The 18,857-nt window shown below is 40.8% G+C and overlaps 2 protein-coding genes across 2 annotated transcripts in view; one reads left to right on the forward strand and one right to left on the reverse strand.

Moving 5' to 3' along the window:
* The window catches only part of HPS6 (Hermansky-Pudlak syndrome 6), an 11,391-nt gene extending 4,864 nt beyond the window's left edge, over positions 1–6,527 (reverse strand). Inside the window, exon 1 of the mRNA XM_010000153.1 lies at positions 6,510–6,527. Within this exon, the coding sequence (XP_009998455.1) occupies positions 6,510–6,527 (18 nt within the window). The remainder of the gene's footprint in view (positions 1–6,509) is intronic.
* The window catches only part of LOC104390867 (chromosome unknown open reading frame, human C10orf76), a 111,712-nt gene continuing 99,368 nt past the window's right edge, over positions 6,514–18,857 (forward strand). The window contains exons 1-11 of the mRNA XM_010000074.1: positions 6,514–6,627; positions 7,233–7,289; positions 7,425–7,571; positions 9,196–9,303; positions 10,394–10,486; positions 11,160–11,234; positions 11,884–11,970; positions 15,350–15,406; positions 16,517–16,560; positions 17,732–17,792; positions 18,377–18,423. Coding sequence (XP_009998376.1) covers positions 6,526–6,627; positions 7,233–7,289; positions 7,425–7,571; positions 9,196–9,303; positions 10,394–10,486; positions 11,160–11,234; positions 11,884–11,970; positions 15,350–15,406; positions 16,517–16,560; positions 17,732–17,792; positions 18,377–18,423 — 878 coding nt within the window. The 5' untranslated portion in view covers positions 6,514–6,525. The remainder of the gene's footprint in view (positions 6,628–7,232; positions 7,290–7,424; positions 7,572–9,195; positions 9,304–10,393; positions 10,487–11,159; positions 11,235–11,883; positions 11,971–15,349; positions 15,407–16,516; positions 16,561–17,731; positions 17,793–18,376; positions 18,424–18,857) is intronic.

Here is an 18,857-nt window from a genome sequence, read left to right on the forward strand (position 1 = left end):
TTCTTGTGTCACGGATCTGGCTCGCCTCACGGTCCTATGAGCACTTGTATCTGCAGAGCAGTAAAGGAATGAGAAGCCCTTCTGTTTGTTATGCAGAAGGCAGAGGCAGCTCTGCACACTTGCAGCCTCACTCAAAGCCCTGTGGTGTGTGTCACGGTAAGAAAGTTTGCTCTGAAGCAGAAGCTAATCTGAATATGTGATGAGAGCAAATTGGGGCTGAGCAGGTGGGTGGAATATGCAGAGCAAACAGATAATTCGGGTCGTTGTGATATGTGGTGACTGCAGTTCACCAGCTGTTTGAGTTCCAGGAGGAAGTGTGACAAAAAACTTCTAAGAGGAATTTCAGGGTGGGGAAAGGGATATAAGTTTGGTTTTCCCATAATAGTGTAGTTCTCAGCCTGCTTCACTTAGGGCACTTTTTGCTGTGTGCAAAGGGACTCTGCAGGCAGGGTATATCCCACGTAAAAATGTTAAACAGCTATTGCCTAGCATGCACAAAAGAAACGGTAGGGCTTTAATGAGCTGCTAGGCTAAGCATTCATCTCCCCACCACCCCTGCTAACACAGCCACACAGACATCCCTAAGAGGAGAAGGGTCAGCCTGCTGCTCATAGTTGCTGAGCTGCTGTATTCTGGTTCCCTGCTGTTGTTTGGGTTTGTGTTGTGTTTTTGTTTATTTTAGACCTTATACCTTTTTATGCTTGTGTTTTTCCTCCTGAGTGCTTGTGCTACTGATGGTCCATATCTCAAAAATGCTACCTCTGCAGCTTTGCCTTTCTTATCTTGGTGTGGCTCTGCTGTGCAGCTTCGTAGAACATAGTATCTTCCTAGAAGTTGGAGCCAAGGTCATGCTGCTGCGTTGTGTTCAGCATGGGCCTTGGATCCACACTGACAGCTGAAGCCATGGGAACAGGGCAGGAGAAGGCTACAGGGAGCTTGTTTTTCTTCAGAAGGAAGGCATCTGAAAGGGTCTCCCAAGTAGCTTGAGCTTTTAGGTGGGAGCGTAGAGGCAGTGTGGGATATTTCATTGTAAACTGGGTGGGATGGATTCTGAAGGGCTTGAAAAGTGGAAAGCCCAAGAGCCTTTCTGACACAGGAGAGCTGAGCATTGTAGCCAGGAATATGGAAAGGAAACATGATGAAATGAAAAAAATTAAGTTTAAAAACCAGTGTGAACAGATGGAGGTGGAAGCATGTAATGCTTGTCTAGATGGACTTGACAGGAATAAGCATAACTGGTTGATAGTGTGAAGTTGATGGATGGGGTGTTATTTTAACTGGACAGATAGAAATGAAAGCCAATTATGGGTGAAATGTAAAAATGTAGCTTGGATGTTATTCTTTTATATCATTACTGAAGCAGATGTACTGGGAGGAAGTCTGGCTGTATCTGCTGCCTTAGGAAGGTGATTTTCCTGTTTTTCAAGGGGGAAAAATAGGTCAGTTGTGCTGTAACTTTAGATTGTACTGTGTGGAAGCACATACGTTGCTACTGCTCTGAGCAGGATGGAAGGGCTTGCTAGTAAAAATGCGTATACCAGGACTGTACTGAAGGTTCTGTTGTTTGGTACTGCAGAACAAGTAGGATCTGTGTGGGTTTTGTAATCAGCACACCCTCAGAATGTATTTCTCATTATATGCTGCATGGGGGCACCTGGAAATTCTTCCAGATGGATTCAAGTCTTGTGTGCTGTGTTACTGTTTTCTTGTTGGTGAGTTGGGCATCTTGCAATTGGACAGGAAGGTACAGTCTGAGCAGTTTTAATTCCAATGGACAATATACATGTAAGGTTGTAAAGAATGGATGGAACATAAAAGCAGTGTGGATGTGCTAACGCAAACCGTAATTGCCGGTGCCAAGAGCTGGAGGAGAATAAACTGCAAAAGGGCTCATAGCAGAAGTTTGGTTATGACAGTTACTAAAGCCTTGACAAAATCTAGCCAAACGCATTCCACTTCTCTCTGTTTTAACTAGTAGTGTCTGCCAGGCTGCTGCTGGGTGGTCCCAGGGGTTTTAACGCTGGAGCTGGAACTGGGTCAAGGCACTGCCTGTGCACTGAGATTCATATACTCTTGGGCTGGGTGCACATTGTCTGTTGCATCCAGTGATGGATGAGGGCTGGTGCCTGTGTTTTATCTTGCTCGGGTCCAGTACTGACTGCAGATTTGTTGCATGTGGATTAAGTGCAACTTTTCCTGGAACTTCTCTGAAGAGTTTAATGACTACTTGCCTTATAACATGTTGGTTTAAAACTGCAGGTTAACTTTTAGGCAGGGGTTTATCCTCCTTTCCTGCATGATTCAGGTAATTTTTTAACAGCTTTGCTTTAGAATGTGCTAATATACCTGCAAAATACCTTGAAAAGCAATCATGAACACGCTGGGTCCCAAGTGTATGCAATTAGTGGTGGAGGCAATTACTAGCCTTGAAATATTTAAACAACCAAGTACAATCTTAGTAGCAGAAGAAAGTCAAGGGATATTGGATTCTAAAAGCAAAAGTATCTCAGTTCTTATTCAGAGTCTTTATAAATATTGATTGAGGTCCAGGGCTTTGGCATTAACAAATAGAAATCACATAACTTGCACAACCTTTTTCAGATAGGGAGTAAACAGCATGCCAAGTAAGTCAACATGTGGAAATATAGTCTAATGTAATCTGTTTTTTTTTGGTTTTTTTGTTAAGTCTAGAAGAATTTCAGTAATTTTTTGAGGGTTACACACTAAAAAAAAAATAAATAAAAAGACACTTATTCATGTGTGGTTGTATGTAGAGATTGTGCATCTGAAGCTTGAAAACTTTCAGGTTTGTTAGCCTAGGCAACTAAATACAAAATATAGTGCTTGATGGACTGCATGCAAGATTATAGAAGTTACAGGTTTTGGATCCCTTTGGATTTGTTGTCATAGTGTAGATGGACGTTAGTGTTATGCTCTCTACAATGGTATTTTTGCTATTATAAGATGATCCATGGAATAATAAGTCTGTACAAGAGCTGAGCGACAATGTGGAGCAGCCAGTTTTCAATGTCCACAAGTCTGAGTAAATGTCAGACAGAAAATGTCAGGTTCACTTTTCCTGTGGATGTTCTAATGAAAAACTAACGTAGATGTGTTCATCAGAATGTCACATGTTTGGTTGGCATCTCTGCTATGAGTTCTGGAATGACATGGAAAGAAGGTGGATGGTTGGATGTGCTCATCCTGTTCTTCCTGATGGGATCAGCTGATCCCAGGGTTGATGATAGATAAAGCAAGAATCTGCTTGATCTTCTTTCTGCTGTGGCTTTTATCTTTCTGCCCTTGAGCTGCCAAGACTCGTGGTCTGTTGAGGTTTCTTTTAGTTCTAGATGAAGCATCTTGGATCTTCTGCTGCACAGCAAGGTTCTTGCTATTTTAAAAATCCACATGCTTGTGCTTCTCTGTGCCCTGAGGGGTAGTTCTCCTGTACAGTCAGTGACTGCGGCAGGATTCACTTAGCAGCATGTGTTAATGGGACTGACCTATTGACGGACTAAATTATCCATTTGAACCTAAAATGTGGAAAAAGCACGGATGCTTTTTAAATGTGTTGCATTTAAAATATAATTGTTAGCTGTATTCAATATTACTTTTATCAGCTGTCATGGCTTCCTGATAATTTGACACCCTACAACTTATTTACAAAGGTTTTGTGCATTTAACCATTGTTTTCTGCAGCTGCCTAAAAGGCCCCCATTAGCAAAATGCAGTTTTCTGTTTCTGTCTGTATGACATCTAGAAAATGTAATTGCATCAAGTGAAAAGAAAAAGCCATTTGTACAGCCTGATCATTATAGGTCATGAAACAAGCACAGTCTAATAATGCGTTGGCATGAAAGGGGACTTTTACTTTTCTCCCCTTGCTCTTCCATATGTTCACTTGTAGAACAGTAAATTATAAACAAGAACATTATTTAATCCTTGCCTCTAGTAGTCTTCTTTATGTGTGCTCTGTGCAGCTTTAGTTGAGAGAATACGAATTCCAAGTCCCATTTTGACAGAGACTAGAATTTTCACATGATCATGCGATCCCTCTGATGCTCACCCAGCATCAAGCCTTTGCATCTTATGGGATTTGGGTTTTTCTCTCTTTTCTGGAAATGTAGGAAAAGTGTTAAAATGCAGCTCTCAAAGTCCAGGGACTAAGCAGAATGTATTGATCCTTCCCCATTCACATACATGTTTAATACAAGAAAGCTGACCTAGAAGCACTGAGAGTTAGTTTATTAGTTTTGACATTGGGATTCGTTAGCTGTAATTCAATTAGAAGCATTCTGATGGATGTGTTTGTATGCTGGGGCTGGCAGCTACTTTAGGTTGAGAAACTTGCAGTTCTACTTGGGAAATTGTTTTGTGCAACCTTAGGTAAGGTTTCTATTGCTAGGCTAAAAGCAACATCCTTGATATGGTTTTTAATAGATTTCTCTCTGTTTCCAATTATGTTTCTAATTAGAATAATGTCTTATTTCCCATGACAGTTTAAAAATAATGCAAAATCTGTAAAAGAGAAGCTATCAGGATGATTGAATAATGTTTTCTTTTTGTTAGACTGAAACCTTTTCCATCTTAATTCAATATATAGAACCAATAGGCTACAGGAATAATTTCGGTGTTTACAGAAGGCTGTGGTACAGTGGTTACGAAGCTTTCTTCTGTTGCTGTGTCTTGGGGCTGTTTCCATTCTCGCTCCAACACACACACACCAGCCCTTAACCAGCCAGCCTAAGGCTTTTCCCTTTTTAGTGGGAAGACAGAACACCCTTCCACCTTTCTATATAAAAGCTTTTCAGGTGTGAGACCTGCTGCTCTATGTCCTATCAATCCAGGCAAAGCTCCTTCCCTTCACATCTGGGATAGGATCATTTGCAGCAGCAGCAGCATTTTCTGGGCTGAAAGACGTTTTCCTGCTGTTTAGAACTGAGATTTATGGCTCAAGGGATGGGTGTCTGAATAATGGACTCCAGGAACCTAAGAGTCCCAGTTGAGACCATAGTTGTAGTTTAAGAGAATCAAAGCTGTCAACAGTGGCAAGAATGCAGAATAGATCTGCAACTGGCATTCAGTATTTGCTGGAGCCTGCTTTTTGAGGGAAAGACAGATCTAAATGTACTGTGATCATGCAAGGGGTTCAGGCAGTTTGGGATGGAGACTAACTCCAAAGCTGTCTCCATGGCTGCCAGCTCAGAAAGCTCTGGGCTCTTACTGATGACTGTGGTGAACTTCTCTATGCATAATTTAGCAGGGCTGAGTGCAGCTGCCACAAGAGTCTGCCCATGTTTTTCTGGAGCATGACTTAAGTCAAGCCTCTGCCTAAGGTGTATTGCTGCCATGTGTGTAATTACCTTTGGAGGTATGGGAGAAAGGTTGGGAGCTTGGGGATATGAGAAGGGATGGCATTCTCTTTCTGTGAAGTACATCTACAGTGTGGCAGTGAGAGAGGAGGTTAGAACAGTACTGAAGCTGTGGTGCTTGCCAGAAAAAGGTGTGATTGCGAATAAATACATATTTGCAAGGTCAGAGTGGTGAAGTGCTTTGTAGCATGTGCATTGTGACTCTCAGCCCATAGAATGGACTATTATAGAAGGTTCAGGACTACAGCCATGGCTGCTACTATTTGTAACAGCTCATTTTGTAATAATGATACTTCCTTTTTTTATAGGATAACCATTAAGCATGAGACACCAATTCATTATAGCAAAGCCTGTTTGCATTTCTAGAAAACCCTTTGCTGTCAAGTAGATCAGGAAAAGCATCTGGCTAAAAAAAAATAATCCCTGTGGAGCTACTCTTCTGTGTTCCTCCATCCTCCTCTCCAAACTGAACCACATGCGATGCTTTTGAGGCTGGTGTTCTTCTCTGGCTTAATTTGCAGAGCAGCTGAGGGATGCCAAGGTGCAGGGGTAGGGATGAGCAAGGCTGGCAGGAGTGCTTCAGAGAGGCTTTGCAGACAAATGTTTCCTGGAGTTGATGTTGCCTCTGTGTACAAAAGCAGAATTTGAAGTACTGTGGTAGGCTGCAAATTAAACAGATAAGACAAGGTGTTTTCCAACAGTTTCAGAAGCTTTATGTCTTAAGATGTCACTGATGCTTGACCAGCATCAAAAAAGTCTGGGTATCCATTTAATGGCAACTATCACAGTTCGTGCAATGAGATTAAAAAATACATATATTTCTAGATGTAAACTGCCTTGGACTGGATCATGAATCAGTTTCTAGGGAAGAAGAATTAAGAAAATTTATCCATAAGGAGCTTATTCTGAATCTTCCTGTGTCTGTACTTTTGCATCAGTCTTCAAAATGGGGTATAGAGCTAGATGGGTCCTTTTATCTGATTTCTTATCTAGTATAGTTATTAAAGTGCCTTCTTTCAGCCTGTGAGACACTATTATTATTTCAGTGCAGTGAAAAAGTCTTTCATGGTTGAGGCAGACCAGATTTGCCTTGAAGAAAAGTTGAAGTTTCCTTAGCCTTGTTTTGTCTGTTCTTACCTTCAGGGTATACAGCATGGCCCAAACAGAGAAGAAAGGTGGGCTGCTCCGGAAATCTTCAGCCTCCAAGAAGCCATTGAAGGAGAAAGTTGTGTTGATGTATGATGAGATTTTCACGGTAATGACTTGAGCGTCTCTTCTTTCTAAAGCATTGTCTTAACTTTCCTTTTATTTAATAAAATCTTTTGTGGTGGAAAAAAACCTTTATGATCATCAAATCCAATCATTAACCTAGCACGTTGCCAAGTCCATTGCTAAACCATGTCCCTAAGTACCAACTCTACACGTCTTTTCAATATCTTCAGGAAATATCTCCTTTAAATATCTCTTTCTTTGTTTAGTGTGTGTTGAGGGTTTTGCTTGGTGGATTCTTTCCCAAAGTGAGGACTGCACAGTGTAGGCACATGCTTCACAGTCTTCTGCTCTGTTCTTTAATGACACTTTGTCCTGTTGTCTCCCAGGACCATTTGTGATCTACAGGAAGTTATGGCATTTCAAGTATTTTTCAAAAAATAATCCAGACAATAAGGAGGCATCCCAATTGAGAGCTGCTTCTGTTTGTCCTTCTGTTTCTGCAAGTCTGTGTAGACACAGTTCTTCACTGTGAGACCATTTGGTCATCCAGTGGGATCATGCTGACTCTGAACTACTTGTGATGATTTTCTTTAAATTTTGGTGAGGATTTCTTCTTTTGCTCTCATGGCTTTTCCTTTCTCCTTTCAGACAGAAGACCCCAGTAAATGCAACCCTAGGTTTTGGGAGGAGCTGTTTCTCATGAAGGTAACAGGAATTGAGCATCCTTTCATTCTCTGCTGCTATTCTGCTTGTGCAGTGGCAGACTCTTAGTGCAAGAACTTGTGTTTCTATGGTGTCAGTGGTTGTGTGACATGTATGAACTGCTTCTTAACCTGACAGGTCAACTTGGAATATCTAGAAGGCAAGCTGGAGGCTCTGGATGGGGAAGAGTTGATGAAGATAAAAGATAACATCAACTGCTTATTTCAGCGCTGCATCCAGGCACTGGGTGAGGACCACCCAATCAGAGTGGTCAATGCATTACAGGTACCATGCTGAGACAGGGAATCCTCTCTTTTGCTTCTGATGTGGCCATGTATTTGTTGCTCGTTTCAAACATCTTATGCTCACTTCTTTGTATCTGAGAAGAAGTCATGTCTACAGAGCAGTTGCTGCTTATTGTCAATGGAGGTTGAAAAATTATTAATCTCTTTCGTTTTTGAAGAACAATAGCTTGTTTCAGAATTCAAGAGGACCTGGTGATGCAGGATGAAGTGGATGGCAATGGGAGGGGGGACAAGAGGGGCTTGCTCACTGCAGACTGTCAGTTTGGGACTCAAGAGTACTCTCTGTAGCATTGTTTTCTACTTTCTCCTGTTCTCCCTCATTTCAGCTTCCCTTTTTAATTTCCTTATGGGTTGAAAATAAAGCTCTGGAGAAGTTAGTGTGAATTTTATAGAGGAGACTGTCCCTGCTGGACACTTCCTAATTGGAAGCTGTGAAGAGTTTTCACCTGGAATTAATAGTGATTTTTCTGGAGGTTGCCCCTTAACCAAGCTCTGACATCCCATGTCTTGTGCAGGAAACTCCTCTCCTGTGCCTTAGTGTTTGATGTTATTATTTCACAGACTGATTCTTGCAGTTTTGTGAATGCATTTGTCTCAGCTTCTCTCAGCTCTAGGAATACAAGATACAAATTTCAGGATTGGGAGAAATCTCCCGTAGCAGACACTGAACAGGCAGTAAGCTGGGAAAAGCTGATTTAAACCTCTGAAACTAACTGCTGCTCACAGGTGAATTTAAGATGGACTCTAAAATGGCAGTGGTTTTATTCCTGCTCATGCCCCTCTTAGCAGATCTGAAAGTTACCTGATGACAAAAGTCACCATAGACATTTCCCTTTCTTTTTTGGGGCAAGTGAGACATTTCCTGTCCCTAAGTTTTTTCAGAGTGTCTGCAGGAAGTCATAGGGTTTGCTTGTTGCCAGTGATCTCCAGTAACTCAGTCAGTAATCCAGTGCCTGCAACAAGAAATTTGAAAGAGATTACCTTTAGTAGGAAGCTCTTAGAGCTCCTAAGGTAGTTAGGAAAACTTAAGCTGCCTAATAGCCTTGGAGATTATTTTTGTCTTTTTTTTTCTTAAATAGGCTGTTGTTCAGAGGTAGTGTATAGCAGTGTGGTAACCAAACACACATGTGCTCTCTGTAGCAAAGCATCTACTGTATGGAGAGGAATATTGTGATAAACTGCATTGCATGTTTTGGCATACCTGAAATAAGAAATTCATCTGGGAAGCTCCAAAGCATGTCTGTCCATATATTAGATGCTGCTTCTGTCTTCCATTTTCCTGATAAATTTTCTTGCTGTTTTCCAAAGATCATGGTCCTATCTGGAACAAACTGGGTCTGGAGAGAAGAAGCAGTAAGATTACCTTTCCTCAGAGTGCAATGAAATGAAAAGTTAAACAAATTTTTTTTAGTTTTCAGCATCCAGGATCTCCCTATAAAAACAGAGGTGGAGGAGAGGTCAGACAAAACATGTGGCTTCCAAGCTGCTGTTATTAATTTAAATATCTGTGCTTTTCCAACGCTTTGAGAGGGTCTTAGGGTATGTTTTGCTTTTGAATTGTAGGTGTTGTCTTACATCTTACCCTCTGATTTTTCCCTTTGCAGACTTTGTGTGCATTGATTCGGGGTGTCCATCAGAAGAACAAATCCACTTCTGGGTTTGACATCATCAACATGCTTGTGGGTTTTGATAAGGCAGAGCTATGTATGAAGGTGAGACCCTGGCAATTGCACAGCAGCCATGTTGCAGGGGCAGTGATTTGTAGACAGGTCTGCCTGCCAAGGTGCAGTCTTTGGGCGAAATACTGCTGCCACTTATTGAAAACAACTATGCCTAAGTTTTCTACCTGCTAGTAGCACAAAAGCACTTGATGTCCCTGTGGTTTTTAGTAATAGAACAGAACACTTTACCTTCAGTTTCATGCTGTGCAGGCACTATGGTTAAGAAATCTTGAGACCAGAATATGCTGTCACAGGCCAATTACTACCTGATATTGAACCTCATACCTTGTGCTTAATTTTTGGCTAATAGTCATATCCTGTGTTCTCACATTTCCATCAGCACATGTTCTGTTTTAAATTTTTTTGATGCATTTTACTGTAAAGATGTTGAGTTTTGGGAAATGACAAAGTAATCAGTGATAAAGCTGAATTCCTGTTGTGTCTTTCAACTCTCTGCAAAATGTAGTAATTTTTCATTTCTCCACAAATAGTTTGGGGAAAATATTAATTGTAACTTGCCTATCAGAACAACATTTTTCCTTTAAGAATAACTGTATTACCTGTAACTTAGTATTTGGAAAACAATTCTTCACAAACATATGTCAAACAGCTATATAGTATCTATTTTTAATTTTAAGTATTAAATTGGAGGTGTGCTGCTTATAAAAAATCTCATGGTGTCTATAAGTAAAATGGAATATTGAAAAAACAAAGCACTGGCATTACTGTCTTGCTAACAAAAGCTTATATTTGTAGAGCTCAAAATTACTTTGTGAATAACATTTATTGTTATATATATAAAAAAATATCTTGTGCATCTAGAGAAAACTCTTGGAAATCATCATGTTAGTTTAATGACTATGTGCCCATTGTCATTAAATGTAGTTAACACAAAATGATGTTGAGAACCAGTAGTATGAATATGGCCTGTGTAACAGGATTCATGGCTCAGTTACTGATTCTGGAATAACGTGACTTTATATTGGTGCTCTTGTGCCTGAAGGTGTCAAAAGCTTTTTATAGAAAACATTTAAAATAATTATAAATATTACTTTTTAATAATGCCATTTTTCTTCTTTAGAATCTGATGGAGAGCTTGGACTCACTGCTCTGTGCAGAAGGTTCTGAAAGCCTCAAAAGCTTGTGTCTGAAGTTACTTCTCTGCTTGGTGACGGTAAATAAATACCAGCTCTACTATAACTTAAAGGCTTATATGAGCAACATCTTGAGGGATGGAACTGTCTCAAAGCTTAAGCAGAATGCTGCAGTGTGAAGCATGAGAAGGGGAAAGAAATTGTGAATGAGAACAAAGGTCAGCCCAGAATATGCATTATTGCACTGACCACAGTGCCAATACTGACAGCAGACTTTTTTCACCTCATATGATAGGTGCCAGCTGGGGCAAAAGGCTGCTCATTGTTTCTTGGAGATGGTCATCCATGAACTTGAATATTTTGGCTGTGGTAATTGAGTGAGGGGGAGAACTTCTCTGCCCAGTTCACCATGGGAAAGTGCTCAATAGAGTGTATATTCCCTGTTTTTTAATTCTGTGTCTCCTGTGTAGCTGCCTGCTTCAGCTGCCAATGCCTGTTGTCATGCAGCTGTGTGAAGTATGAATCTAAAGAAAAGGGGTGTATGGATCATATTTCTTGCCAGAGAGAGAGGTGGAGAGGCAGGACAGATTTCTCCTACTTCATGTCTAGCTCTACTGCTAGACACACCTTGACTTGTTGACTAAGTGTAAGATTCTTGGTAGTAGAACTCTTCTGTTCTCTGTGTGTGCCAGAAGCAGCTACAGCATCAGAGGAGGCTTTGGGTGAGATTTTAAAACTTGTGTTTTTATGCAGGTGACAGATAACATCAGCCAGAACACCATCCTGGAGTATGTGATGATTAACAGCATATTTGAAGCTATTTTACAGGTAAGGGTTCTTCCTTCTACTGCAGAGCCTCTTCTTCCAAAGTGAGAGCTTTCAGTGATAAATCTGCTTTTCAACTTCTTCAGTGCAGCATCGCTGACTGCCACTGTGTGCTGCTTCCATTCATAGCTCAGTCATAGATTATTTTTAAAAGTCATTATTTTATTCTAGCCTGCTGGTTTTAGTTGCTACTGAGTATTTAAAGTAGTTTCACTGGAGACATTTGTGCACAGAGAGAAGCTGAACAGATTTCTAGGCTAATTTTACAGAGAATTCCTGTATTGGAGTAAATCTTTCAAAAGGCACTCTGTCTATATTGGGGGTTTTTCTGCTCTTCAATAAGTTTTACTTTTTAGAAGTGGAACTGGGCTTGGGGAAACCCAAGAAAACTTGCACAGATAGTGTTGGTGATGTACTGAGATACTTCCGGTGCTGTTGAGCAATTTGCCCTTTATGCCTGAAAGTCCATGTGTATTCTCTCTGTGATAAAGAAGCATCTCTATGTGCAGAACTTGACACTCCCTTGACCTTAAATATCCTCTTTCAGTTAGGGCATAATTTGCTCTTACACAAGTTTCATGGCCATGCACTGGAAGTCCCTGCAAGCCTCCTGAAGCAGGCCTGAGCAGAACAATGTGATTATTTATTCCAGATCCTGTCCAGCCCACTTAGTCGCAGGGAACATGGCTATGATGCTGTCGTCCTACTTGCTTTACTGGTCAACTACAGAAAGTATGAGGTAAGTATTTTCTGGGTAACAGAAATATCACTTCTCTATTAATTTACACTGGCCTCTGGCTTATGAAGGCAATTTGCAGTACAGTTTTCAGCAACACACGCTACAGTGTTTATCAGGATATCAGCACAGAGCTACAGAAGCTTTATGAGGAAGTCATATTATGCTAACTCTGATCTGTCTCTGACGAGTATGTATAATCAATTGTATATGACATTGAGCTTGTTTTGTGCAAGCACTTAAGAAATTACCTAGGGGATTTGCATTTCCTTCATTAAAGCGTTCTGAGGAAGGTCCTTTTGGAAGAGTTACTGTTGTGCAAAACTTGCATGTTTGCCTGTAACTGTGCACTTACACATAATCTCTGAAGTAAAATGAACTGTCAGTCAAAATGGAGTTTTTTCTCTTTGCGTGCTTGTCTGGCAGCATGTAGTGTATCTGACAGCCCCTTGTGTCCAGTGACATGCACTTGCCTCTCGTAGATACAGTCAACTACAGGTGCTGAAGAGCCACTTACCAACACTGAAGGTGCAGAACATTAATTGTTGTTGGGTTGTTGCTGTTTTTTAAAAAGGTCTCTCACAACTTAAATTATTTTAAATTAATCTCTTTAACAAAAAGAGTGATTATTCAAGCTTCAATTCTCTGGAAGATGGCCTGCCTGCAGAGGAGATGGCCTCATCAGAGTTGGCAGCAGACCTGCTGAGTCATCCCTAATGAGTGTTCAGGGAAAAATCTTGTGAGGGATAATCGAGTGGACTCTGGCCTTTGTGTTACAGATGTGAAGATAAGCACCCACCTAGGGATTATACATGATTAGCTTATTTTCCCTAACAAAAAATCTTTTCCTGTAGGTTTGTGTTGGAAGTAGAGGTACATTCTGAGGCATGGAGGAGATATCACTGCCACACCTGTGTGCTTCTCCATATAATGCTCACTTTGTATGGCATGTCTTGCCTGGAGATGGCTTTAAAAATTATTTGGTAATGATCTCCCTGCAGCTTTCACCTTCATTTCTATGAGATTGTTGGCATCTAATGGCAGGTAGTGCCTGGAGGACATCTTGAGTATTCTCAGGTTCCAGGAGTTTGTGTCTGTACCTCATCACTCACAAGAAGACCTTAATGCTGTAGTGTTTATTAGCTGATGGCAGTGATAGGAAAACACCTGTGTTCTCTGACAAGCTGAGGATCGTATTTTTTTGAATTATTTCTGGGGGCAGGTGGAGGCAGAAACTATTTCTAAGTTTGCATAACCACTTAATTGACGTATTTTGGTTTTCAAAATGCTTATCGACCACTTTTCAAGGCTGTTGCAAGTTTCTGCATATTGTGGAGTGACAAGCATGATTTAGACTTCTGAAACTGTTGTGATTCCCAGTGAGTGGGGAACTGAACTCTGAAACTGCAGGATTAGAATAGGGAAGCAGACAGGGAGGGTGGAGGGCTTTAGTTTGCCCCAGAGGTGCAGGCTGATGCTTATAGCCAGTAACTGGAGCTGTTGGCCCTAAGGAGGGGCAGGAGCAAACCAAACCTTGTGAACAGCACAGGAAATGTTCTCACCATGCTGGTATTGACTTACATGCTGAAAAGCACTAGAAACTGTCCCATATAGAGTAATATGATGTGTAGATTGCACTGGTTAGTCATCTGCCTGCTGCTGAAGGAGTTAGGGAAGCCTAGAGGAGGCATGGAATGTGTCAGTGGAATAGAATACTTCAGACAGGAATGAAATGGACTTTGGCAGATACGGAAATGACATTTGGGAAGATAGAGGGCAGACATCTGTAGCAAGCTGGGCCAGCTTCATGGCTCTATCAGCCATGCACTGAAGACATCTTGCTGCTAAGAGGCAGGAGACATGGAGCATGCATCTTGAAAAGTCAGGGGCAACAGGAGTGTGAAGAGCTGAAGATTATAACAAACCCACTCTCCTTCCCTTTCTTTGATGGGATGGAGTGTGTGACTAGGTCTCAGGGCAGCCTGGTGGTGTTGGTCAATGTAGTGTCGTGCAGTTTGCTTATTCCCCATGTCTGAGAACTTGGATGACCCTGCACTCTCTAATCCAGAATAGCCCTGCTACCCATTGCCTGGAAAAGCCCCAGCACTTTTATTTATTGGTCATGAGTTCCAGGCTGGCTGCTCTTCTGTGCATGAGCTGTTGTGTGGAAAGTTTCTCCTTGTTGTATAAGGAGAGAAAGAGAATGACTGAAATTGGCAGAACCAAGATATATTTACAAGGATGGATTTTTATCTATATTTAATTACAGATTTGGGAAGTTTGCTTTACTGAAACTGACTAAGTCTAATTTCTGAAGGGGAGCATGGTAGTAAAGAGAGGACTATATATTGTTACTCAACAGGAAACCTCTACTTCAGCCTCAAGGAAATGGCTTTGCATGCTTCATGCACAGATGGATTCTGTGTGAGTTTTTTTCTCTTTTTCTGAGACAGCAGACAGGGCTGTGTGCTGCTGGAGGCAGGATGACAGACTGGCTGAGTGTTGTTCTAATTAATTTCTTTCCTTCACCAAAATGAAAGTCTGCTCCTCCTAAAGCACCAAATAATTGTGAGAGTGATGTTTTCTGATAAGACTTAGTTTTAACTTCCTGTTAAACCATGGGTAAATCTGTTGGATAACCGTGTAACTTGTAGGGCTGTATTTGATGCATACGTTGTGTTTTATTTTTCCCATCCACTTAGGACTTAAGACGTAGACGGAGCCTGTTATTCTCTGTCCCGGTTCCAAATCAACTGTTAGTTTTGCACTGACACATATAAACCAGGAAAAGCAAGTGTACATTGCTAATCTAAAATGCTTCCTAAATTGCTGGGATTTATCTTTATAGATGGGGCCTGTGTGATTTATTCAGCTAAGATAAAGAAATGTATCTTCTCCAGCGACTTCTAGCTCACAGTGGAATAAACTGTTACTGTTGAGCTTTAACCCAGCAGCAGATGAGCCTATAACATTGTCTTGCCTTCCCAGGTCCTCCTTCCTTTAAGCAATCTTGGCAAGGTGTTGCAGAAGGGAAATATGGGAATGCTGATGTTCAGTCCCAGCTTCACTGCTTGTTCCTGCTGCATAATTGTGTGTGTGTTGCAGATAACAGGCTTGCAGGACAGCTGCTCCATATTCAAGACTGACAGATATGCTAGTGGAGGAGCTGCAACTCCTTCTCTTAATTAAATAAGGAGACTTCCTGGATGAGCCAGTAAAGAGAAGGTGTCATAGGCACAGTGGCCTCAGCATGTGCTATGGCTGCTTTTTCTTTGTGTGTATTCTGCTTTGTGGAACAGGAGAAAGATTCTTGGAGAGATAACAGTGTATGACTGAACTTAAAACCAATTTTCTTTCTTCCTTCTCCCCCGACCCTGAGCAGTCAGTGAATCCTTACATTGTGAAGCTCTCCATCGTAGATGATGAGGCCACACTCAATGTGAGTATTTGACTTGATTCCTCTGCACTACCAGGAATGCTCTTTCACATGTGCTGTTAGTGTGATGAATGCAACCACATTGTCTGATAGAAAGAGGGTCTAGGAACAGTGGTACTGTAAAGAACACCAATTTAGTGGGTTTCTGCCCTAATTATACTCCTGCAGTAAGTTAGCAGCTCAAAATTTGGACAGGTTGATCACTAGTTAAATGGTGAAGGTGGTTAAGAAGCTAGTTAGCAAGGAGCATGCTGAAATTGATCTATTATACATTTATGAACTACCTGTACACTATGTGCCGTCACAAGATAGTTTATGCCAAAGATCACCTTGTTTCTAGTGCTGTGTCATCCAATTTTACCAGTTCACAAGTCAGTTCCTGAAGCTGTGGAAGTTTGTACTCAGGTCAAGAGTCCTGCAACATATTTTGGGCTGTAGCCACTGCCTAAGTTTTGTATCCAGGCCTGGATAGGAAGTGGCAGCACGATATGCACTGTGTGAGGTCTGGAATGAGAAGCTGTTATTTAAGCACAAAATAAAAAGCAAGCTCCATGCTAACTAAAGGGCAGGAATCATTATTGTGAGTGAATTAAATTTGGGGATTGGACTCAATGATCTTTGGAAGTCCCTTCCAACCGCTAACATTCCGTGATTCTGTGAAATTAGCTTGACAGAGAGGGTGGTTGGTAGCTGTGAAATGATGGAGGCTGTTTGCAAGAAGTGGAAAGGCTACTAGTGTTTATGGCCTTTGTTTTGAATTTTTGGATGTCTTTCCTCTGACACCAGGTTCCTTTTGAAATTCTTGCTGCTTTATTGAGGCTTCTTGAGTAAGCTCTGTCTGAAGGTCCAAGGAGAGCAAACATTCTTTGTTGAACTTAGTAATTGGATGTTCAACTTTAAATTTTAGTATATTGATTTTTGGAAGATATTCTTGTTGTATCTTAGCATGTCTTCATAGTTCAAACCACTTCAGGGGAAATTCTTCACAGCATGCTAAGTTATTCTCGGGGAGGGGGCAGCACTGCTATATGTGTTCAGTGTGTGATTTTCTGCATTGAGATTTGCAATAATCTATTTTAATATTTTGATTTGTAACTAATTTATTTTTTTCAGGGAATGGGACTTGTAATTGCCCAGGCTTTATCAGAATATAACAGGTAAAACTAATTGTCTCTTGTTTTTCAATCCATTGTAGTTGCTGTATATTTCCACAAACTTTTTTTTTGTGTTTAAGCACTTATTTATCACCTAACAGCCCTGATGCACCTGGAGAGGCAGGGAATAGTCTTATGCTTTGAGGTACTTTGGCCAAGTTGTTTCTGTCATTGCAAGTGTAAATGCATCTGTACCAACTGTGCTGATGAAGATGAGATTTGCAGTAGGGGAAGGTATCTATGGTATGTTTTTACTGTCATGGGTTTTACCTCTGCGTGAACCTTGTGTAAAATCTTAGTCCAAAGTAAAAAGGTAAATGATTTACTCAGTACTTCTCTGTTAGAAGATTGATTTAACTGAAACATGATAGAAAAACAACAAAAAAATGGATCCAGGGTTATCCACATGCCAGATCTGAGATTATTAGGGGATGTATGCACTTGCAGATGGTAGAAAGCATAACTGCATCTGAAGTAAGAGCCAGAAAGGTAACAGTAGGAATAGCATGTTCCCAGCCTTTGTTTCATAAGCAACAGCAGTGTAAGTTTTCTTAAGAAGAAGGTGCTTCAGAAAAATGTGGAAACCTCCAGCAATTTCACCTGAGCAACTCAAGACTTTTTTTTTTTTTTTTTTTTTTTTTGCATTAGGATTCTCAAACTAGCCAGAAAAATGTTTTAATTCCTCTGAAGGTCTGATATTATCGGTATGCAGATGACTTGCAAGATCAGCGAATAATGTAAATGTATTTAACAGAGGAAATAATTAGAGAAAAGCAGAAAAACTCTCACCCACCCAATGCCCTTCATTCTGACAAAAGCTGTCTCAGACTACAGCCTGTTTTTCTTGGGTCTTTCCTCCTTCAAAAAAATGTCTTCTTTCCATGTTGCATGATGTGTGATCGGTTTCCTCTCTGAAAGACACAATAAATGGCCATGTGAGCTTTGCTAGTCCATTTGAAAGACAAACGAGGCAATTTAGCTAAATCTGAGATGCCTAACCTATTTTAATACCCTCTGCATATCTCTTAGAGAGTTTTGGAAAAGGGTTTCTGAATGTTGAAGCTTTGTCCATCTGTAGCCTTAAAATGTAAGACTGTCCTCATAGGGATTTAGATAAAATAACTCTAGTTCCATTTCTAACCCTGCAGCTTTGTCCTTATTCCTTTTTGTTCAGACAATACAAAGATAAGGAAGAGGAGCACCAGAGTGGTTTCTTCTCAGCCCTAACAAATATGGTAAGAAAGGAAGCAGTGTTTTTCTATTCTCAACATACATGCCTCCAGGGAAGTTCGGTAGGAGGGTGTTTCCAAAAACTGAGAGCTTGGGATGTGGGTTCTGGAGGTGGAAATGCATTGATCCAAGCCAAACCAAATACAGCAGAAATGGTTGTATTCTGAGGAATGCCTTGTTGTCTGGATGGGAAAGGATGAGATCTCCTGGTGTTAATAATTGAAAATGGTTTTCTTCATCTTTTTCATTCTAATTGAGTTTATTTTAAAAATCACAGTTACTTGTTGGACACTTAAACAGCTGTTTATTTTTAAATACTAATTGCTGTTGGGATTCAAGATGCAGTAGTTTTTTTTTCACTTTTGTGATTTGACAGGTAAAGCATTGGTCAGTGATAGTAGTGCAAAGTAAAATGTGTTTGTAGATTGTCGACCCATTTCCCATTCATGTTTTACAAGTATTAGAATATTGTCTATGTGCCTTGGGTGAGAACCCCTCTCTCAGGGCACTTCTGATGTTGAATCTGGGTCTTCTCTTGTTTAAATTTCTTCCAACGGTTCCTCCAATGCAATACGCTTTCTTTCCATAGGTGGGCAGCATGTTCATAGCAGATGCTGATGAGAAGATCTCAGTCCAGTAAGTACAAAGATGTTAGTTACCATGGTGAGTTGCCATTCACTGTGTGGTCAGTGTGATCTGCTCCATCAAGGAATTGTTCTTATGTAGCAAAACTCAGGACAAGTTCCCTTGTAACCAAAATGGTACCGCACTGCTGCAAGCAGTGGAGTCTCACTTAAGTGAGAAGGGTGCAGCAGGAGTAGCCATGGCTGTGTTGCTTGTAATGAAGTGTATGAAACAACCTGTGGTGTTATGAAGTATTTTTAACATACAAAAGGCATGTTGGAGTTGGGGAGTGATGGTTTGTGCACTCTTGTCCCCAACAAAATCTTTTCTTAAACAAGGGGGCAGCTGATAAGTATGAGGGTTTGTGGTGTCTGGAAGGAACCTCTGCCCATGAATGAAAGCACTTTAAAGGGGAAACATTGAGCAATGAGGGAGACCTTCAGCAG

Source organism: Chaetura pelagica, unplaced genomic scaffold (genome assembly GCF_000747805.2).
Source record: "Chaetura pelagica isolate M959 unplaced genomic scaffold, ChaPel_1.0 scaffold436, whole genome shotgun sequence".
Classification (NCBI taxonomy): Eukaryota; Metazoa; Chordata; class Aves; order Apodiformes; family Apodidae; genus Chaetura; species Chaetura pelagica.